Source organism: Hyperolius riggenbachi, chromosome 3, assembly GCF_040937935.1.
Source record: "Hyperolius riggenbachi isolate aHypRig1 chromosome 3, aHypRig1.pri, whole genome shotgun sequence".
NCBI classification, from domain to species: Eukaryota; Metazoa; Chordata; class Amphibia; order Anura; family Hyperoliidae; genus Hyperolius; species Hyperolius riggenbachi.
The window spans coordinates 120,885,029-120,905,652 of record NC_090648.1 but is presented as its reverse complement, the minus strand read 5'-3'; the positions used below and the strand labels follow the sequence as shown (position 1 = coordinate 120,905,652).

At 43.0% G+C, this 20,624-nt stretch overlaps 1 protein-coding gene across 1 annotated transcript in view; it reads left to right on the top strand.

Annotated features, from left to right (window-relative positions):
• The window catches only part of LOC137562974 (STE20-like serine/threonine-protein kinase), a 104,304-nt gene that overhangs the window by 48,351 nt on the left and 35,329 nt on the right, over nucleotides 1-20,624 (top strand). The window contains exons 11-12 of the mRNA XM_068274848.1: nucleotides 2,640-2,763; nucleotides 3,045-3,224. Of these exons, the coding sequence (XP_068130949.1) occupies nucleotides 2,640-2,763; nucleotides 3,045-3,224 (304 nt within the window). The remainder of the gene's footprint in view (nucleotides 1-2,639; nucleotides 2,764-3,044; nucleotides 3,225-20,624) is intronic.

Here is a 20,624-nt window from a genome sequence, read left to right as displayed (position 1 = left end):
GTGGTTGGTCATGTTGTGTGGTTTGCTGTGCTGGATGTGTGTATGAGCCTTTACCCTAAGACCCCCTTGGTGGTGCCTAACCCTAAGACTTCCCTGGTGGTGCCTAAACCGAAGACCCCCCTGCTGGTGCCTAACCCTAAAATCCCCTTCCTGACACCTAACCCTATAACCCTCTTTCTCTTTAAACTATATTTGACAAAATTATAACTCTCAAAACAAATTTCAGAATGCTGTAAAAAGTTAAAAGGATCATTTACAAATTATCAAAACGAAAAAATGATATAAAAAGCGAAAACGATATTTTACAAATCATCAAAATTAAAAAATGGTATAAAAAGTTGAACTGATCATTTACAAATTTTAAAAAACAAATTTGTCGGGCGCCCTAATTTCTTCTTTGGCACCCAATAGCCGATATTTTGCATTAGCGAATATGGGACGCCCAAATCCCAAATAGTCAGTAAGCTTTCCGGATTCTGAGATGAGTGCTTCAGAAAGCAGGACTGTGAAGAGCTCAGAGAAGCTCTTTTGCATAGATAACAACTCAAGTTTCTTAACTCTTCCTTTACTGGGAAACAATATGAGACTCTTTTCTTTGCTAATAATGTTCTATTTCTTAGCTGTACTAATGCATACAATTCATTATCTCATAAGTTTATTTTCTCTTCAAGTTTTCTATAAGACTCCCAGATTTACTTTAACTTGTGTCATTATTCTGTGCATTCTGCAACTGAACAGTCTACAGCCTAAATTCTATGAGAAAATTGTAGCTTACAGTAATGGAAGTTTGTGTTGGAGGCACTGACTGGTAAAGGGGCTCCTGACCAGGTACTTAAAAGTGTATCTCCACTTTCCCAAAGAAAAAAACAATCCCTATCTCATCATGTCTACATAATTTAAGTATTTTAACAAACTGTATTACTGAGACATACTTGTGATACTCTGGTCACTGCTCAGCAGCTCTACCTGATTCCCTGTGAAAGCTGTCTTGCTTTGCTCTCAACTGTTACTGAGATGAGACTGATTACTGCAAACCACACACAGACACAGGAAGGGCTCGTTCACACTAAGGGCATTTTTGCCCTTTTTTCCAGCAAAGGCGATTTTCAAAATCGCCCACAAAACGCTAGTGCAATGAATCTCTATGAGAAGGTTCATATCAACCCATTGCGTTTGCGTCCTTGCACAAAATCGCAAAACGCTTGTGTTTGCGATTTTAGATGTGAACAAGGTCGAAGTGTCATCATTTATTTCAATGTGTAGAATAGCTCTTCTCAACTGAATGACTATGTCACTGGAGTAAACCCAGCAAAAGCTGTAGAAATGCAAAGATGTATTAAAGGACACCTGAAGTGAGAGGGATAAAGAGGCTGTCATATTTATTTCCTTTTAAACAATACCAGGTGCCTGGCAGTCCTCCCGATCTTTCTGGCTTCAGTAGTGTCTGAATCACACACTTGAAATATATAAGTGCCTTATTCAGTCATAATTCAGTCAGAGCACCTGATCTGTATGCTTGTTCAAGGTCTATGGCTAAAAAAATGTATTTGATGCAAAGGACCAGCAGAACAGCCAGGCAATCTGTATTGCTTAAAAGGAAATAAATATGACAGCCTCCTCTCACTTCCGTTGTCCTTTAAGCATTTATTTCCTGCATTGTGCTATGCACCAATGACAACCATACAGTAGAATTAATGGCCTTTGTTACACCAAGCTGTATTCTGTTGCCATAGTTTCCGGTAAGTTTCATAACAAAGTTGTCTTAGCTTCAGACTCAAGTTGCTTGTGTAATCATGAGGTATGTTGTATAGATTTTTTTGTACTGAAGTGAAATAATCCTTTAAAAATTGATTTATTTGACATCATCAGCCTAATCAAGGAGCTTATAACACAGACAAAGACGAGCTCCGCTACAGTGTGCCTACCCAGAACTACGGGAACAATTGTCTCCCGAAGCTGGGCTTAAACTGTGTTATTTATCTATCTGCCTACAGTTAGGATTTGCATTTTTTTCAATTATTGTTCATATGAATAGCTATTTACCCTGTGACGCCATGGGGAGCATGTGATTGCTGTATAAATGAATAAATGTGTCCCTGATTTATCTGAACAGCCTGCTGTCTCTTAGATTGAACTGCTTTGCTTGCAGAACCTCTCGCTAATTCAACCACCTCTGTATTATAACACACACAAGCGGGCCCTAATCACCCAGGCAAGTGCAAAGAACAATGATACTTTGCAGTAATCCCTAGCAGCCAATCAGATTCCCATGTGCTCTAGTAAGGTAAATGGACACGATTTATTATTTGCCATCAATTGCTGCACTTTTAAAAACGTCACCGCTTTTTGTACGGCTGTAATAAATAAGCCTGAATGTGACGTCATTGTTTTTCAAGTACATGAATGACTCTTTTTTTCTCTTTCTTTTTATCCAAAGATAAAGGACGCTACCATTTTTTGTGTGTGTGTGTGTGTAGGCAGCGAGCGCATCTTAATGACATGGGAATCTACAGCCCTGTAACTGCAGCTATTGACTGCTTGTCTGCTGTAATGTCAGTCTGTGTTGTGTGTTTACGCCGTTCAGCGACCGAGTCTTAAAAAAATCAACGTATGAAGCGTTCATCTAATGTATTCTGCAGGCGTCAAGAGCTCCAGCAGCTGAGACTGTTGCAGAAGGAAGAGATGAAAGCCCTGAGCCAGCTGGAGCAGAGAATGCAGAGAGAGAGGGAGATCATGTTCCGACACATCGAGCAGGAGATCATAGTAAGAAGTGTCACAATACATAGATGTTGATGATGCTGGCGTGTTCCCATAGTAATCCCTGAATGGAAGGATGTCAGGGCACCATCAAGGCCAGACTGGAAATATTTACAGGAATCTGTTGCATTGTGTGAAACTGACAGCGGGGGAAGATCTAATCTAGATGAGGGGAGTAGGGGCTTGATTGTCATAGCTCTAGGATCTAGAATCACTGCTGGGATTAGTCAGGGTTAAAAGCTTAGGCCTGCATGTGTTCAGTGTTGGTGATCATTTTGCACTCCCAGGGAAAGAAGCAGTACTATGAGCGAGAGATTGAGGCCCTGGAGAGACAGATGGAGCAGGCACGAGCGCGCCGAGAGCAGGAGCACACCAACCGCCTGCAACAAGATGCACTACGCCTCCGAGCACAGCACCAGAAGGAGAGGACCAAGAGGAGGGCAGAGCTAAAGGACAAGAGGCAGGAGGTGAGCGTCTTCCCTCTATCATTATCTTTACGCTTTTGTTTCACTCTAGCACCTGCTGCAGCCTAGCAATGTTATTATTTACCATAACTACTGTTATATAATGTGAAGGCATGGACAATGCATCGCCGCATAGTCTAGTGTTAACGCATCTCACGGCTGAGTAAAATCAACAGGAGGTCTGGTTATTTCTCTAGTCCTCATTCATCATTGTTAGAAATAAGTTCTTTGTGTTACGTGTTGCAGGTAACGGGAGTCTTTGTTTCATTTTCAATACTGCACTGGTAAAAAAAAAAGGACATTGGCTGTCTGCTTGCTCTGCCATGGCACTCGGGAGATCGGCTTACGATTTGACTTTCTCATAGATTTGTGATCTATAAAGGTTGGAATTAGAGGCTGTGTCTTGGGGCTACCCTGATTCCGGGAGCAGATGATTGATTAGCTGACAACTTGAATTAATCAAGCTCCCACAATCCCATTAGCCCTGTGTAAAGTTCCACTTCAGCTTCTTTTGATTCCAGCGACTATAGGACAATGCAAAAAAAAAAACCCTTGCGAGATTGAATGTCACATCGCATCTCCATCCCAGACACTGATATTATTAGATGCTCTGGGTTGATTGACTGGAGGGAGAAATGTTCACTTTGCCGGTTTTCACTTCAAATACTCGGTCTCGTTAAGGGAAATGGTTAAAGACTCGAGATGTGCAAATATTTTGACCTTCCTCTGCAGGTTTGATCTACACTACCTGGAATTAGCAGGGGCAGAACCAGATGTGTGCTGGGGGCTAAACAGATGCGGAAGAGGATGATTAATTGGTAGCGTGATTAATTAATCAAGCTGTGAGTTAATTAATCATTAGCGTTCCGAGTCTGATTAGCTGTGTGCAGAGATCCAGTGAAGCCTTTGCTCAGTGGTGTAACTAAGAAGCTTGGGGCTTCTGTGCAAGTTTTACATGGGGCCCCAAAATCTATCAAGGACAGCTGCAGTGTCAGAGAGGTGTATTTGGAGTAAGGGAACAGTTTGTTAAGGATTACCACTGTGCAATGTACATATAGAGGTGTTCAATACCAGCATAGTACTAATAAGAAGCTAATAAGATGGATGAAGGAGGGACCGTAGTGGGCCCCACTGGTCCAGGGGCCCCGGTGCGGTCGCAGCCTCTGCACCCCCTATTGCTACACTATTGCCTTTGCTGACTGTAGATTGAAAATGTGACGTTGAATGTCTGATCACATCTGTTGAAGGAATACATCTGATTGGGTATTAGATATGAAAACAGCTTTTTTTTAATATATATTTTTGATGAATCATGCCCTACGGCCTTCATATGTGAGAATGCTGGCTTTGTTGGAAGGCAGCCATAGTTACCTGACTCACATCCTATATATATTCTGCTTTTGTTGAGGGAAAGATACCTCCGTTTATTCAGTCCAGCTCTGTATTTTGCAAGGATTATTAGAAAAGATCATTTCAGCTTGGTTACTTTGCTTTTATTTGCATACAAAATTGACCCGCCAACAAGGCTCATTCACGCTATTTGCGCTTCCATCAGTTAATGCAATGCAAGAATGGATTACAATTGACAGCTTATGTTAAAGTGGACCTGAACCCCACTACGTTAATGATTACTACTATTCAAAGCATCTATAGAAGTGATTATAACCAGCACAGGACCAATAATAAGCTAATGCTGTGGTTGAGGGAGGGCCCATTAGGGTCCCTTTGACCCAAGGGCCCCAAGTGTGGTTGCAAGCTCTGCGTCCCTTATTACTATTGCCACTGCTCTCACTTCAGTTGTCCTTCAATCAACGTAACCAGGTAGTAGTGAGAGGGATATGGAGGCTGCCATAGCTATTTTCTTTTGAACAATTACAGTTGCTTGGCTGCCTTGCAGATTTCTTTAGCTTCAGTAGTGTTAAAATCATATATCTGAAATGAATATGCAGTTAGTGTGGCCAAACTTTAGCCATAGCACCTGATCTGCATACGTGCTCTGGGTTTGTGGCTTAAAGTACTAGAGACAGTGGATCAACATGTGCAGTTTGGCAACCAGCATTGTTTAAAAGGAAATAAATGTCAGCCTCTATATCAATTTCACTACAGGGTCACTTTATTGGTGAAATGTCCAGTCCCCCTACCCTCCCTACATGCCCGTTAATGATCCAATTTCTAGTATGATCGACTGTCCAATCCGATCGCGGTGATCAAATGGAAACGATCATTCGGACCCACCAACGGAGGGGAAAATGATAGGCAATCCGATCAGACTAAAAGAATAGTTTTGAAATTCATATAGACAGAAAAATTGTCCGCTGTCGATTGACACAATTAATGGTACCCGATCCAACTCATCATACAGTCAGTCATTCAAGAGAATGCACTATTGACTGGTTTGTGTTCCCGTTTTTATACCTTAAGGTTCCTGACATTTTTGACACTTTAGCTGGGTCGTTTTTATGCAGCAGTAACTTTTTAATTACTTATGCCATTTTAGTGATATACCTTATATACTTGTGTATAAGCCTAATTTTTCAGCACAAAAAAATGTGCTGAAAAGTGCCCTCCCCCCCCCCCCCCTCGGCTTATATGCGAGTTAGTGGAGCAGAACAGATGGTGGAGCAGGTTTTTCTACTGGGAGAGAAGTGTAAGGATCATGCACTAGTGATCCTGCTCTTGCCAGATTTGCTAGATGGCTCCCTACTGTGTCTGTGCCCCCCTCCCCATACCCTGCAACATGGTGTGCAGTGTGTGCTGCTCAAGACTGCCTGTGTCCCCTGGCTTGTGGAGTGGCGGGTGCAAGCAACCTCAACCTTCAGTGTTGCAATGATTGGGGTTTCTTCCTGTGTGGCAATCGCTGTGTCCCATATCTATGACACCATCTTGTGGCTTCTTGAGACACATCTGTATCATCCTTGGGGCACAGCTGGCTATGGGGAGGGGGGCTGACTTATACTGGGGGCACATCTGGCTACTGGGGAGGGGGGCTTATACGTTAGTCAATCACTTTTTCCTTGCTTCTGAGAAAATAGTGGGTACCTCAGCTTATACATGGGTCGGCTTATATGAGAGTATATACAGTACAGTGGTGTGAAAAACTATTTGCCCCCTTCCTAATTTCTTATTCTTTTGCATGTTTGTCAAACTTAAATGTTTCTGCTCATCAAAAACCGTTAACTATTAGTCAAAGATAACATAATTGAACACAAAATGCAGTTTAAATGATGGTTTTTATTATTTAGTGAGAAAAAAAACTCAAAACCTACATGGCCCTGTGTGAAAAAGAAATTGCCCCCTGAACCTAATAACTGGTTGGGCCACCCTTAGCAGCAATAACTGCAATCAAGCGTTTGCGATAATTTGCAACGAGTCTTTTACAGCGCCCTGGAGGAATTTTGGCCCACTCATCTTTGCAGAATTGTTGTAATTCAGCTTTATTTGAGGGTTTTCTAGCATGATGCCACAGCATGCCACAACATCTCAATAGGATTCAGGTCAGGACCTTGACTAGGCCACGCCAAAGTCTTCATTTTGTTTTTCTTCAGCCATTCAGAGGTGGATTTGCTGGTGTGTTTTGGGTCATTGTCCTGCTGCAGCACCCAAGATCGCTTCAGCTTGAGTTGACGAACAGATGGCCGGACATTCTCCTTCAGAATTTTTTGGTAGACAGTAGAATCATGGTTCCATCTATCACAGCAAGCCTTCCAGGTCCTGAAGCAGCAAAACAACCCCAGACCATCACACTACCACCACCATATTTTACTGTTGGTATGATGTTCTTTTGCTGAAAAGCTGTGTTACTTCTATGCCAGATATAACGGGATACGCACCTTCCAAAAAGTTCCACTTTTGTCTCGTCGGTCCACAAGGTATTTTCCAAAAAGTCTTGGCAATCATTGAGATGTTTTTCAGCAAAATTGAGATGAGCCTTAATGTTCTTTTTGCTTAAAAGTGGTTTGCGCCTTGGATATATGCCATGCAGGCCGTTTTTGCCCAGTCTGTTTCTTATGGCGGAGTCGTGAACACTGACCTTAATTGAGGCAAGTGAGGCCTGCAGCTCTTTAGATGTAGTCCTGGGGTCTTTTGTGGCCTCTCGGATGAGTTTTTTTCTGTGCTCTTGGGGTAATTTTGGTCGGCCGGCCACTCCTGAGAAGGTTCATCACTGTTCCATGTTTTTGCCATTTGTGGATAATGGCTCTCACTGTGGTTCGCTGGAGTCCCAAAGCTTTAGAAATGGCTTTGTAACCTTTACCAGACTGATAGATCTCAATTACAGTACTTTTGTTCTCATTTGTTACTGAATTTCTTTGGATCTTGGCATGATGTCTAGCTTTTGAGGTGCTTTTGGTCTACTTCTCTGTGTCAGATAGCTCCTATTTAAGTGATTTCTTGATTGAAACAGGTGTGGCAGTAATCAGGCCTGGGGGTGACTACAGAAATTGAACTCAGGTGTGATAAACCACAGTAAAGTTATTTTTTAACAAGGGGGGCAATCACTTTTTCACACAGGGCCATGTAGATTTGGAGTTTTTTTCCTCACTAAATAATAAAAACCATCATTTAAAACTGCATTTTGTCTTCAATTATGTTATCTTTGACTAATAGTTAACGGTTTTTGATGAGCAGAAACATTTAAGTGTGACAAACATGCAAAAGAATAAAAAATCAGGAAGGGGGCAAATAGTTTTTCACACCACTGTATATCTTTTTTTTTTTCCAGTATAATCTAGGCTTTCTTTTTTCTCTCAAAACTATTTTATAGTCAATTTATAGAGAAAAATTAGGCGTAAATGCAGAAAATACTATATTTTTATTTTTCACCCCTCCTAATTTTCCCATGACACAGTTATGAAACACATAAAAATGAATTTTTTGGCCCTTCCCGGTTAAAAGAATACCCCATCCTATACTATAAAATCCCTGTGTCGCTGCGTTCGTCCGTTAGTGCTTTTTAGCACTGCGCATGTGCAGGGACAAGACGCAGAGACACTGCCGAGAGCCGAAGGAGGACGGGGCCAGGAGGGGCGGGAGTGTGTGTGCATGCGCGCGACGGGTGCGCGGCGGGCGGCGCATTAGGAACAGACCTAGCCCATTTTTAAACAGGCTTAAGCCACTAGTAAACTATATTTTTATTACTAACTGAGCATGTGGCAGACCGTTATCCCCAGCCTGTGAATCTGTGGCGATCGGAAGAGTTCGCTAGGGCGACAGTTCGGGGGCCATAGTGCTTTACAGATGCATCGCTAGGCAGTAGCAGAGCAATACATCTGTAGAGCATTGGGGCCCCAAACTTCCGCCCCCCGCAATTGCATCCAATCGCTACAGGCGGCAGTTATTAAAAAAGTATAAACAGGTCACAGACAGACACAGAACATTTATATCGCGCTTTTCTCCGGGCAAACTCAAAGCGCCATTGATTCAGCCACTATGACATAGTCTCCTACTGAATAGGTGTTGGCTAGAACAGAGATTCGAACCCAGGTCGCCTGTGTCAGAGGCAGAGCCCTTAACCAGTACACTATCCAGTCACTGCTAATACAATGGTCTAGTATAAACAGGTATAGGTATTGCAGGGGTTAATAATGGGTTAATAAGGCTAGGTTGGAGTTAAAAATTAACTGGGGATTAAAAAAAACAAAACACACTTCTTATTTTTTTGGGACCATGTCACTTTAAACACTTTTTTTTACTTTTAAAACTATTTTTTTTTTAACCTTATTGAATGATTTTTGTTATTAGCTGTCAACAATCAGGCGTGGGAGCTTGCACACGCAGGGGCAGGCGGCGGGCTTTTAATGCAGGACGTAAATTCTACGTCTTAGAACCTACAGCAGCACTAATTAGGATGTAGAATCTATGTCCAGGAACTGTAAGCAGTTAATGGCCATGTGAAGTCATGCTGGAGCAACTTCAGCACAGGCTTCACCTATAGGCTGTGTCATACCTCCTGCTTTAGAAAGGGAAATACACAGCAGGTCCCCCTTGTACCTTCTGTGTCCTCCTCTATCCCCTGTGTCCCCTATGTCCTCCGCTGTCCCCCATGTACTCCTGCTGTCCCCTGTATCCTCAGATGTCCCCCTGCATCCTCGTCTTTCCCCCAGCTCCTTGTCACTGTGTTCCCAAGCTTCAGCCTATGGGGACTACTCGCTGAGTAGCAGCGAGTGCAGTGATAGGCCCAATGACGGAGCCATGGTTCTGCACGCAAGAGCATGGGCTCAAGTAATAAGTTTAACACAAGTTGCCATACTTTTTCCACTTACTGCCACTAGGGCTTACTTTCGGGGTAGGACTTATACTTGAAGCATGCTCAAAATTCCTACTAGGGCTTGCTTTTGGGGATGTTTTAATTTCGGGGAAACAGGGCAGATGTCATTTTTGTCGATAAGAAGTAAAGTAGGCTGCTCACATTTTTCCTTACAACTAGCTATTTCAATGTTAATTGATGGTATTTTAATACTGTTAAACTTACACCACCAAAATGTGCATCAAGATTAGCCAGTGGTAAAAATAAGTAAATACATTCTAAATGGCTCATCCCATCAAGTGCTGTATAGATCATTTGGTAAAACTATGAGGTTTAAAGTAATCAAACCTAACGTATCGGGTCCCTGATAGTGAGGGTCAATAAAATGCAAATAAAACGGGCCAATCAGATGCACTTCCTTCTGAATTTGATTGACCCAATTCAAAGTGCATAGAATTAGCATAAAATGAGTTTGCAAATCTGAATTATTTGCATCTTTTTGACCATCTCTATTTCCTGATTCATTCAACCAGGGCCGGTTCTTCCACAAAGCAAAATGAATCACTTGCTACAGGGCGGTAACAATTAGAGGGTGGCAAGAGGCGGCTCCCCTCCCCAAGTGTCCACCTCCACATATTGCTTCAGGCGGCAAAAAGTCTAGAACAATCCCAGCATACAACCTCCACATATATAACCTTAGATCTTATAGTTTTATACCTACAAATATTCTTGTATTATTTAGCCTTATAATAATAATGCACAATAAGGGAAAGAGGCGCCCTGATTTGAATAAAAGCTTTTAAAACCAGTTTAAAAACGAAAAAGAAAAATGAGGTATCTTACCTCAATGACGAAATCTCTGTAAACTTACAAAAGATTTTTATTTGAGCACAGGCAACGCGTTTCGCGGGTCTGAGCCCGCTTCCTCAGGCCAATACAGTGCCTAGAACAGCAGGAAGAGTTCCTCAATGTGCATACATATACATATTTCATAAAAAATTATAAAAATAATAACGGTCAGAGTACATATATAAATGAATAAATAGCATAACATGAATTTAATTTGGGAGATTTATCCATGCCCTAATAGCTGCCAAGACACCCCAACCACGATTGCACTTATAATAATAATTATGTGATTATATAAAAATGCTGTAAAACAGCTTGTTTTCACATCATCCCCTTCAAACTATGCAGACCTTTCTAAGCAGGAAGATTTTTTTTTAAACTATTATTCACAAAAATAACGTAGTATGGATACAGAGGCGCCAGAAGGATAAAAAGATCTAAAATGGTTACATAGTTATTTTGGTTGAAAAAAGACATACGTTCATCGAGTTCAACCAGAGAACAAAGTACAACACCAGCCTGCTCACTCACATATCCCTGTTGATCCAGAGGAAAGTGAAAAACCCTTACAAGGCATGGTCCAATTAGCCCCTAAAGGGAAAAAAATTCCTTCCCGACTCCAGATGACAATCAGATAACATCCCTGGACAGGGCCGGATTTACTATAAGGCACTGTAGGCACGTGCCTACAGGCGCCTGATGATAGAAAGGCGTCTCTCTCTGCTCCTCAAGTACCTTCCTCCCGCCTTCCCTATGCAACTTAATACTGAGGACACCTTTTGGCTACCTAATACTAAGGGGCACCATTAGCTACCTATGACCGGCAAGGGAAGTAAGGGAGAAGTGACAGTTGAGCCAGCCAGCACACTTGCGGTGCGGTTCAGTGGGGGTTTGTAGAATCAAAGAGGTGAAGTCTAGGGTGCCAGGACATCTGTGCCTATAGGCTCCTGTGATGTAAATCCGGGCATGTCCCTGGATCAACATCATTGGGCATAACCTAGTAATTGTAGCCATGGATGTCTTTCAAAAGTGAGGAGGTAGTGGTGGACTTACCTCCTCCAGGCAGACAAGAAAATGCTGATCAATTTTCAGCAAAGCAATTTATTTACATACTCCAGTAAAATACAATGTGTTTCGCGGGAGTGCACCGCTTCCTCAGGCAATAAGATGGAGCATATACAAAAACAGGTCTGGCACTATGCCATGCGCCTCACACATATGCTCCATCTGGAGTATGTAAATAAATTGTTTGGCTGAAAATTGATCTGCATTTTCTTGTCTCCCTAGTGAAGGTAAATCCACCACTACCTCCTCACTTTTAAATGTTTTAGATCTTTTCATCCTTCTGGCGCCACTGTATCCATACTACGTTATACATATCCACCCTTGGTGGAGGGGTGTTACCTCCTTTTTTTCCTTGATCTACAGAGAGCGACTTCTTAATCCTGAGTGGGGACAGGTCTAATCTCCCCACCTGCCTTTACAGTGGTTACCTATGCGGTAACCCTGACTTGTGAGTATATTGCACATACTCTTTTCACACACCTCCATTTACCAGTGCATACTACACTATATTGGGCTCTCGGTGTCCCTGTTCCCCCTTATAGTGCCTTCAGCATACTCCCCAACTTTTTGAGATAAGAAAGATGGACACTTAAGCCACACCCCTAATCAAGCTCCCGACACACCCCCTAGTCCTGGTGCATTTTCATTTATATTAACATTTGATAATAAGAAATGTATCAATGTAAAGGATTTTTCTTCTTTTCTTTTTGTTAATATGATTATGTTCAAGCATTAATAATCTGATTCGATGATTTTCACTAACTGCAGTCATATAAACAACTATTAAGCTGTTTACTTTTAAATCGGCATGGAACTGGTTGTAATGCCTTTGTATGATGAAATGTTGTAACAATTGTATGGTTGTTGTGCCAATAAAATATCTTTTCAATAAAGGATGGGAATAACGTTTAGAGTCAATTAAACCCATTTTTCAGTAGATAAAACACATACTATATATTCTGGCATATAAGACTACTTTTTAACCCTTGCAAATCTTCTGAACAGTCAGGGGTTGTCATATATGCCGGGTGTCATTGATGCCGGGTGATACGCCCTATCCTTTTACCGCCTCTCAGATCTCGCTGCTGAGGACTGTAGTGAAGCGGTGCAGGCACACATGTGCGAGATCTGAGAGGCAGAGAAGGAGGTATATAGGATACAAGGGCGGGGCAGACAGGTGAAAGAGGCATGTTTTATGGGCACAGCGCAATCTATTCTTCCATACCGCTCTGATAAACAGGGAGACAAGGAGAGCTGACCAATCCACTTACGGAGAGGGAGAGTTGACCAATCCAACCAGTCAATCGCCTATATACTGTTATATACTGGGTACCACATACAGTACAGCACCACTATCTGTTCATACATAGCACCAGTATATGATGTTTTTTTAATTGTTATTTGGTGTGCATTGAAAGAGGGGTAGTCTTATACGGCGAGTGTATCTCATACTCTATATTTTAACTGGAAAATTTGGGGGATCGTCTTATACACCGAGTCGATTATATGCCAGAATATACGGTATATTTCTGCAGATCTGTACATGAGTCCTGAAAGAGGGACAAATGAGGGAGAAAGAGGGACAGAGGAACTGTGTTTCTAAAGAGAGAATGTCCCTCCAAAAGAGGGACAGTTGGTAGCTATGGCTTCAGTTACTTCTTCCCTCTCTTTATCATGGTACTTTGATAGTGACATCAGTTACAGATCCCCCCATAGTTTCCCCTTTATAAAGCCTATCCTGGTGCCCTCCTTATACACCCCTCTTAGTATCCCTGGCCATTCCTGCAAAGCTGGTGCATGTTATAAGTATTATGTTCACCTCCCTGGCTGTTCCTGCCCGCAGCACACACTACCACCCACCATCTGCCAAGTCCCAAGACTCCTGTGTTTCCTCAGCTGTTTGCCTTTAGCATTACAGGGAGACTGGAAGCAAATGAGATGCACCAGGAGCACTCAGCATATTACAGATGGCCGGAATAAGTGAAGTGAAGATCCTTTCTGGTATGATTCAATGTGTTCTCTGTAGGAGAGGAAAGAGGGGGAGACTCTGGCCATCCTGAATAATTCAGGGTACACACAAGAAATGATATAGCCTAACAACACCACTGAGGCTCTCCTTGTCCAAGTGAATCATTTCAAAATATAAAATGCAGAGGATCATCATATATGTATTATGCCTTTAAAGTTTTACAGTGTAGTTTTACAGTGTACGCCTATGTAGATTTTGGGCGTACGTTAAAAAAGGGTGCCGGGAAAAAAAGGCGCAGGGTTTTAAACGATAATCATGAATAACGTTTAAATAAAAATTGTGCTATATTTCGTTTAAAAATAATGTTTTATAAAGTTATAAATCATTAAATAACGTGTATGAAATCGGCAATTTTAAAAACGTTAATCTTCCCTGTTTAAAAAGTGAAATTTATAATAACGTTTTATAAAACATTAATAAGAATTTTACTAAAGCTATACCTAACCCTACTCTCACACAGAACCCTCCCTGTACCTATCCCTAACCCCTAGACCCCCCTGTTGGTGCCTAACCCTAAGACCCCCCTGTTGGTTCCTAAACCTAAGACCCCCCTGTTGGTGCCTAAACCTAAGACCCCCCCTGTTGGTGCCTAAACCTAAGACCCCCCTGTTGGTGCCTAAACCTAAGACCCCCCTGGTGGTGCCTAAACCTAAGACCCTCCTTGTGATGCCTAAACCTAAGACCCCCCAGTGATAAGCATTAATAACGTTTTAAAAAAAATATGGTGCGGTTTTTCGTTTAAAAATGTTTTTTAAAAAAAAATTGTACTGTTTTTCGTTTAAAAATAATGTTTAAAAAATTATAAATCATTAAATAATGGGTAATCATGAGAAGCAGTTCTAAAACATTAAAACTCTCCGGGCGCCGCTTTTAAAACGTTATTTTTCTCCGGCGCCCTTTTTTCCTGTTGGGCGCCCATTAAACGATATTTATTATGGGAGTGAATGGCGGCGCCCTTTTTGTCCACCTGCCTCATGCGCCCAAATTTCCTGCTTCCGATTTTGGCTATATGGTTTAAAATCAAGCCCTGATCAATGATGTAACTCGCATGACTGATTTCAGCTCGGTTTTCAAATGCTGGTTTGCCGGAAAAAAATGACCCATCACTAGCCCATACTCTGATCTGCACATGAATTAGGAAAGGAGAAAGAGAATTGATAACAATACAAGGGAGAAATAACACTGTAGATGCAGTGGAGGACAACTCAGAATGACATAATTCAGACAGCTATAAGTACACATTGTAGCTAGTTCACTATCACTGTAGGCACAGAGTAACAGCTTGTACTATGCACACTGCATACCTCTCAACTTTTTGAAATAAGACAGTGGACAGTGGTTCACAACCTTTTTGAAGTCGTGTGACACATCACACCAAATACTCAGATCTCTGTAACGCATCACATATGTATAATAAAAAAAAATAAATACTAATAGTAACCACAAAATGGATGGAAAGAGTGCATTATCCTGAATACACTTCAAAATGAAGGCTAGAGCCTTTCAGGAATATTAATAAAAACAATCAGTGGGACAGTTAGACCCCCCTTCCCAATTTGGAATGATAGCCGCGCAGTATACCTGCAGTGTGCCCCCCCCCCCCCCCCCCCAAAAAAAAGGCCCTCAGACTCAGTATAGGTAGGTAGCCAGGTATAGGTCCCCTCAGTATAGTAAGTCAGGTGTAGGTCTCCCCCCATAGGTAGCCAGGCATAGGCTGCCATTTTCTTGTAGCCCTGCTCTAATTACAGACAGGAGTGGAGCTGCAGAGGCGGGGAGAGACAGAGTGGGGTGGCAAGCAGCGACACTGTGCTATGCACGTGCGCACTTGGAAGCCGGCGCCCTGAGCGACCACTCTGATCGCTCAGGTCAAAGGCCGGCTATGAGCTTAGGGACAGGCTGCAGACTGGACTGACAGTCAGCACAGAGACAGGTTGAAGATTGGACTGACAGTCAGCACAGGGACAGGTTGCATATTGGGCTGACAGTCAGCACAGGGACAGGCTGCAGACTGGACTGACAGTCAGCACAGAGACAAGTTGCATATTGGACTGACAGTCAGCACAGAGACAAGTTGCATATTGGAGTGACAGTCAGCACAGAGATAAGTTGCATAATGGACTGACAGTCAGCACAGAGACAAGCTGCATATTGGACTGACAGTCAGTACAGGGACAGGTTGCATAATGGATTGACAGTCAGCACAGAGACAGGTTGCATAATGGACTGACAGTCAGCACAGAGACAAGTTGCATATTGGACTGACAGTCAGCACAGGGACAGGTTGAAGATTGGACTGACAGTCAGCACAGGGACAGGTTGCATATTGGGCTGACAGTCAGCACAGGTTGCATATTGGGCTGACACAGTCAGCACAGGGACAAGTTGCATATTGGACTGACAGTCAGCCCAGGGACAGGTTGCATAATGGACTGACAGTCAGCACAGGGACAGGTTGCATAATGGACTGACAGTCAGCACAGGGACAGGTTGCATATTGGGCTGACAGTCAGCACAGGGACAGGTTGCATAATGGACTGACAATCAGCACAGGGACAGGTTGCATATTGGGCTGACAGTCAGCACAGGGACAGGCGGCATAATGGACTGCCAATCAGCAAAGGGACAGGTTGCACATTGGACTGACAGTCAGCACAGGGACAGGTTGCATATTGGGCTGACAGTCAGCACAGGGACAGGTTGCATATTGGGCTGACAGTCAGCACAGGGACAGGTTGCATATTGGACTGACAGTCAGCACAGGGACAGGCTGCATAATGGACTGACAATCAGCACAGGGACAGGTTACACATTGGTCTGACAGTCAGCACAAGGACAGATTGCAGACTGGACGGACAGTCAGCACAGGGACAGGTTGCAGACTGGACGGACAGTCAGCACAGGGACAGGTTGCAGACTAGACAAACAGTCTGCATAGGGACAGGTTACATGTTGGACCATCAGGCTAGCAAGCAGTGGCGTAGCTAAGGAGCTTTGGGCCCCAGTACTAGGCTATGCCACTAATATCCACTGCCACTTTGCTATGCCACTGCTAGCAAGACAGAGGCAGACTGAACTTTCAGGCAGGACAGGACAGGGATTGCAGGCGTGTGGCTGGAAGGACATAATAGCTGGACTGTTAGGTCAGACAGGGTAACAAGACTGACTGACTGGACAAGGAAACTGAATTAAAGCTGGGGCCCAGAAGGAGGATAGGGACAGGTTGATAGATGGGATGCTGGAACAGTGTGACAACTACACTGGAGCTCTAAGAGCAAGTAGTCATGAATGCTGATTAACCAGGCCTTAAATGCCAGCACTCTAGCGCCCCCCCCCCCCCCCCCCCACCTAGCAACCCAATAAACAGAGCCGTGCACCACATGAACACTACCAAGGATCGCCACCAACAGGAGATCAGGAAGGATGGCGTTTGCACCGTCCTGTAGGATGGTGCGGGACAAAGACAGTGCTGCATCCCAGTGAATTGAGAAAATCTAAAGCACTTGTGTGTAGTCTGTGGTGCAGCTGTGTTTTCCGGAGGCATATGTGTTTCCGCATAGCATTATTTCACACAACCTGCACTACTTACCCACACAAGCATGTTTTTCATTGAAATGAATGGCTACCGTAAACAAATATTGCAAGTTAAAATGCTCTGCAAAAAGCACAATTGTGCTGTTAAACGCTTGGGAAGAAATTGTCTGCAATTCCCGCAGATGCAAGTGAGATCCCTCCCTAACTGGAGTGTTTAGAAACAAGAGGCAGCCAAAGAGGTGGCTTCAAGTCTCTTTAGGGGATTATGGATCAGGGGGCAGGTCAGAGATGAATTGCCCCCTTTATGCTTTAAGTACTGTTATCCTTTTACATGAATGTCACAAGAAATCAAAGTAGCTTAAACAATCCACTTTCCATTTTTCTAATGGCACAGCTATTTCAGTCTCTAAATATAACCCTGTAATTATTTTGTCTAAACGAAGCTGACAGAACTGCTAATGTGCGCATTAGCTGATGCCCTAATCCAGACACCTACAATAATTTGTTGTGGCAACTGTTTATCTCCATGCCTGCACCAGTTTCCAGGTGTTTGATAAGTGATTGTCGGAGTGGGTAAGGTTAACTCTTTAACCCCTGCTGAGCGCAGATGGGAGCGCTCTGCTGTAAACACTTTATAACTGCCTAAAATCCATCTAGCTAAGTGTTCCAATTCATCTCTATGGCAAGGCAGAGCTAACAGAGGAGCAGCTGCCTCTCAGGAAATGCTGCAGCTGAAGTGGAGATACAGTGTTTTTTTTGTTGTGTGTTTTTTTGTTTTTTTTTAGCATTTTGTGTTTAAAGGAATGCTGTAGTGAGAGGGATATGGGGGCTACCATCTTTATTCCCTTTGTAAAAATGCCAATTACTTTGCGGTTGTGCTTAACCAATGCCTAACAAGTATACAGAGCCGGTGCTCTGACCAAAGTCTGGCTTCACTGGCTGCACGCTTGTTTTAGAGGTGTGATTTAACCCTTTCCAATCCTACATCAGACATTGGCATTTTCCAGTATAGGTCCAATGACGCACATAATAACATAGTTTGGTTGAAAAGAGACATCCGTCCATCAAGTTCGACCAGAAGGAAAAAACAAACAAAAAATCACAAACAAACCATCCAGAACCCGCACATATCGAAAGTTGATGCAGGGGAAGGTGAAAAACCGTACAAGGCCTGGGCCAATGAGCCTAAAATGGGAAAAATCGCTTTCTGACTCCCGACCCTAGGGACTAAAAGCTCATCTGCCAAGCTTTTGTATGGCCCTCTGATGTATTTATACATGTTAATCAGGCCACCTCTCAGTCGCCTTTTTTCCAGGCTAAATAAACCCAGTTTGTTCAGCTTTTCTTAGTAAGTAAAATCTTCCATCCCTCTGATTAATTTATTTTGCCATCTTTGTACCCATTCTAGAAAGTTGATGTCCTTTCTATACTGTGGTGCCTAAAACTGTTTTATACAGAGGGAGTAGTATACTAGTATCCAGCATAGGAAAACATGGCTGCCGATGGGGGTGCTGTTGACGATAAAATCCGGCACAATGTCATCTCCTTTAAATTAAAGTATCAGGTATTGTCTCATAGTCTCCCTGGGCAAATTCGCTCTCTTTTTAGTGATTACTTGAGATAAGCCACTTTTTACATCCTTGATCCCCTGACAAGTTGTACTAAACCCAACTCTTATTCATTAGCTGAACCTGAATAAGGACCAGTGGACACCGTTCTATTTCACCATCAGTTTGATCATTTTCTCCAATTCAACACTTAAATATATATGTAATAGCAATTTTTGAATTGTATTTTGGTAAGATGTAATTACCTATGACTTGCTTCTTATGCATAATTTGCTTCCCTGTTATTATCTTGACCACACTATGTTTTTCTAAATATGCCTTCTGTAACAATGTTGGTCGATTCCACGTTTGTATTACCTGACTTTTTGCCTCAATAAAGAGATGTTTGAAAATTAAATTAAAGTATCAGAATAAGTCCAACACTTTCGCCCCCAAGCCCCCCGGTTATATGGGCGCATTTTGGGCAAGCCACTAGGGGGGCTATTGGCAGATCTAGTCTGGTAAGGCATCAAAGTGTGACATTTTGATCTTCTTCATTACCGTGCTGCAACACATAATATCGTATTACAGTGGCAATGGGGCTGAGCTACAGATGCATATGATAGTAAATTTGCATTACCTGCCAATGCACAATGTTTTGTGCAATGCTCCTCTGTATGTTTTGCGATTAATGTACTGAAAGCTCCTGCCTGGCAGCATCCAGTAGCTCCTCATTTCCAGAAGAGTGGGAGGTCCCTCCCCCCCATCACTCTGGAGATCACCAGACCTGGCCCACCTCCTCCCATTGCAGCACTACAGCTCTGCCATTTCTTCTAGCTTAGTCAGAGCTCCCAACTATCCTTCTTTTGGAACCCAGTGCCTCTGTCACTCTTTCATCCTCATTTGTCCCTCTTTCAGGACTAATGTACACACATTATATATATATATATATATATATATATATATATATATATATATATATATATAATATATGTATTTTTCTCCTGAAATATGTGTTTAACTCACTCTAAACTTTATTCCCTTTCCTTTGATAGATTTCTTATTTTTATATGTAATATGAAGGAAAATGCACAAGGATAGAAAAAGACCAGTGTGGTTTGAATTATAACACAACATATTTTTCTTATGAAATATTTATAGTATGCGTGACTAGGGGTGTGCGGGGGGCGTGATTAGGGGCATGGCTTAAGTGTCCCTCTTTCTTATCTCAAAATGTTCGGAGGCATGGCTTATGGAGGCCACTAACGATCCAATCTTTTTCATCCAATCTTACCAAATCTATGTAGTAGAAGAGTAAATTGAGTGAATATATTGAATATATACTATAGGCAGTTCCCTTATATTACATAGAAATGGTAAGATTGGATGAAAAAGATTGGATCGTTAGTGGCCACCCTTAAGGTGGCCATACACTGGTCGATGTGCCATTAGATCGACCAGCTGACAGATCCCTATCTGATCGAATCTGATCAGATAGGGATCGTATGGCTGCCTTTACTGCAAACAGATTGTGAATCGATTTCAGCCTGAAACCGATCACAATCTGTTCAGCTGCTCCTGCCGCCTGTCCCCCCCCCCCCCCCCGTATACATTACCTGAGGCTGGCTCCCGGGCGTCTTCTCCGCACTGCACCGCACCGCTGTTCTTGCTCCATCCCGGCGCTTCCTGTGTTACTCCGTGACCAGGAAGTTCAAATAGAGCGCCCTCTATTTCAACTTCCTGGTCACCGGAGTGACACAGGTAGTATAAGCGTACACTGGGACATGCGGAAATGCGGTGCAGCGAGGAGAAGAGGACCCCGGAGCCAGCTTCAGGTAATGTATACATGCTCGGATCGGGCCCGAATCGTACGCCGCAAGCGACGCGCTCCTACCGGCGGGCGATCGAGGGTAATTTCCCGCACGGCGCGATCGACGGACCGATCCGATTTCGGGAGGGAATCGGATCGGCGGGTGCGTTTAGCGCAAGCGATTGGCAGCAGATCCGATCCCAGGATCGGATCTGCTGTCGAAACAGCCATGAATCGAGCCAGTGTATGGCCTGCTTTAGTGTTCACTGAAATATTTAACCCTTTTTGCAGCCTTTCTAGAGTGTTTGTAAAAGGCTTTAATCAATCT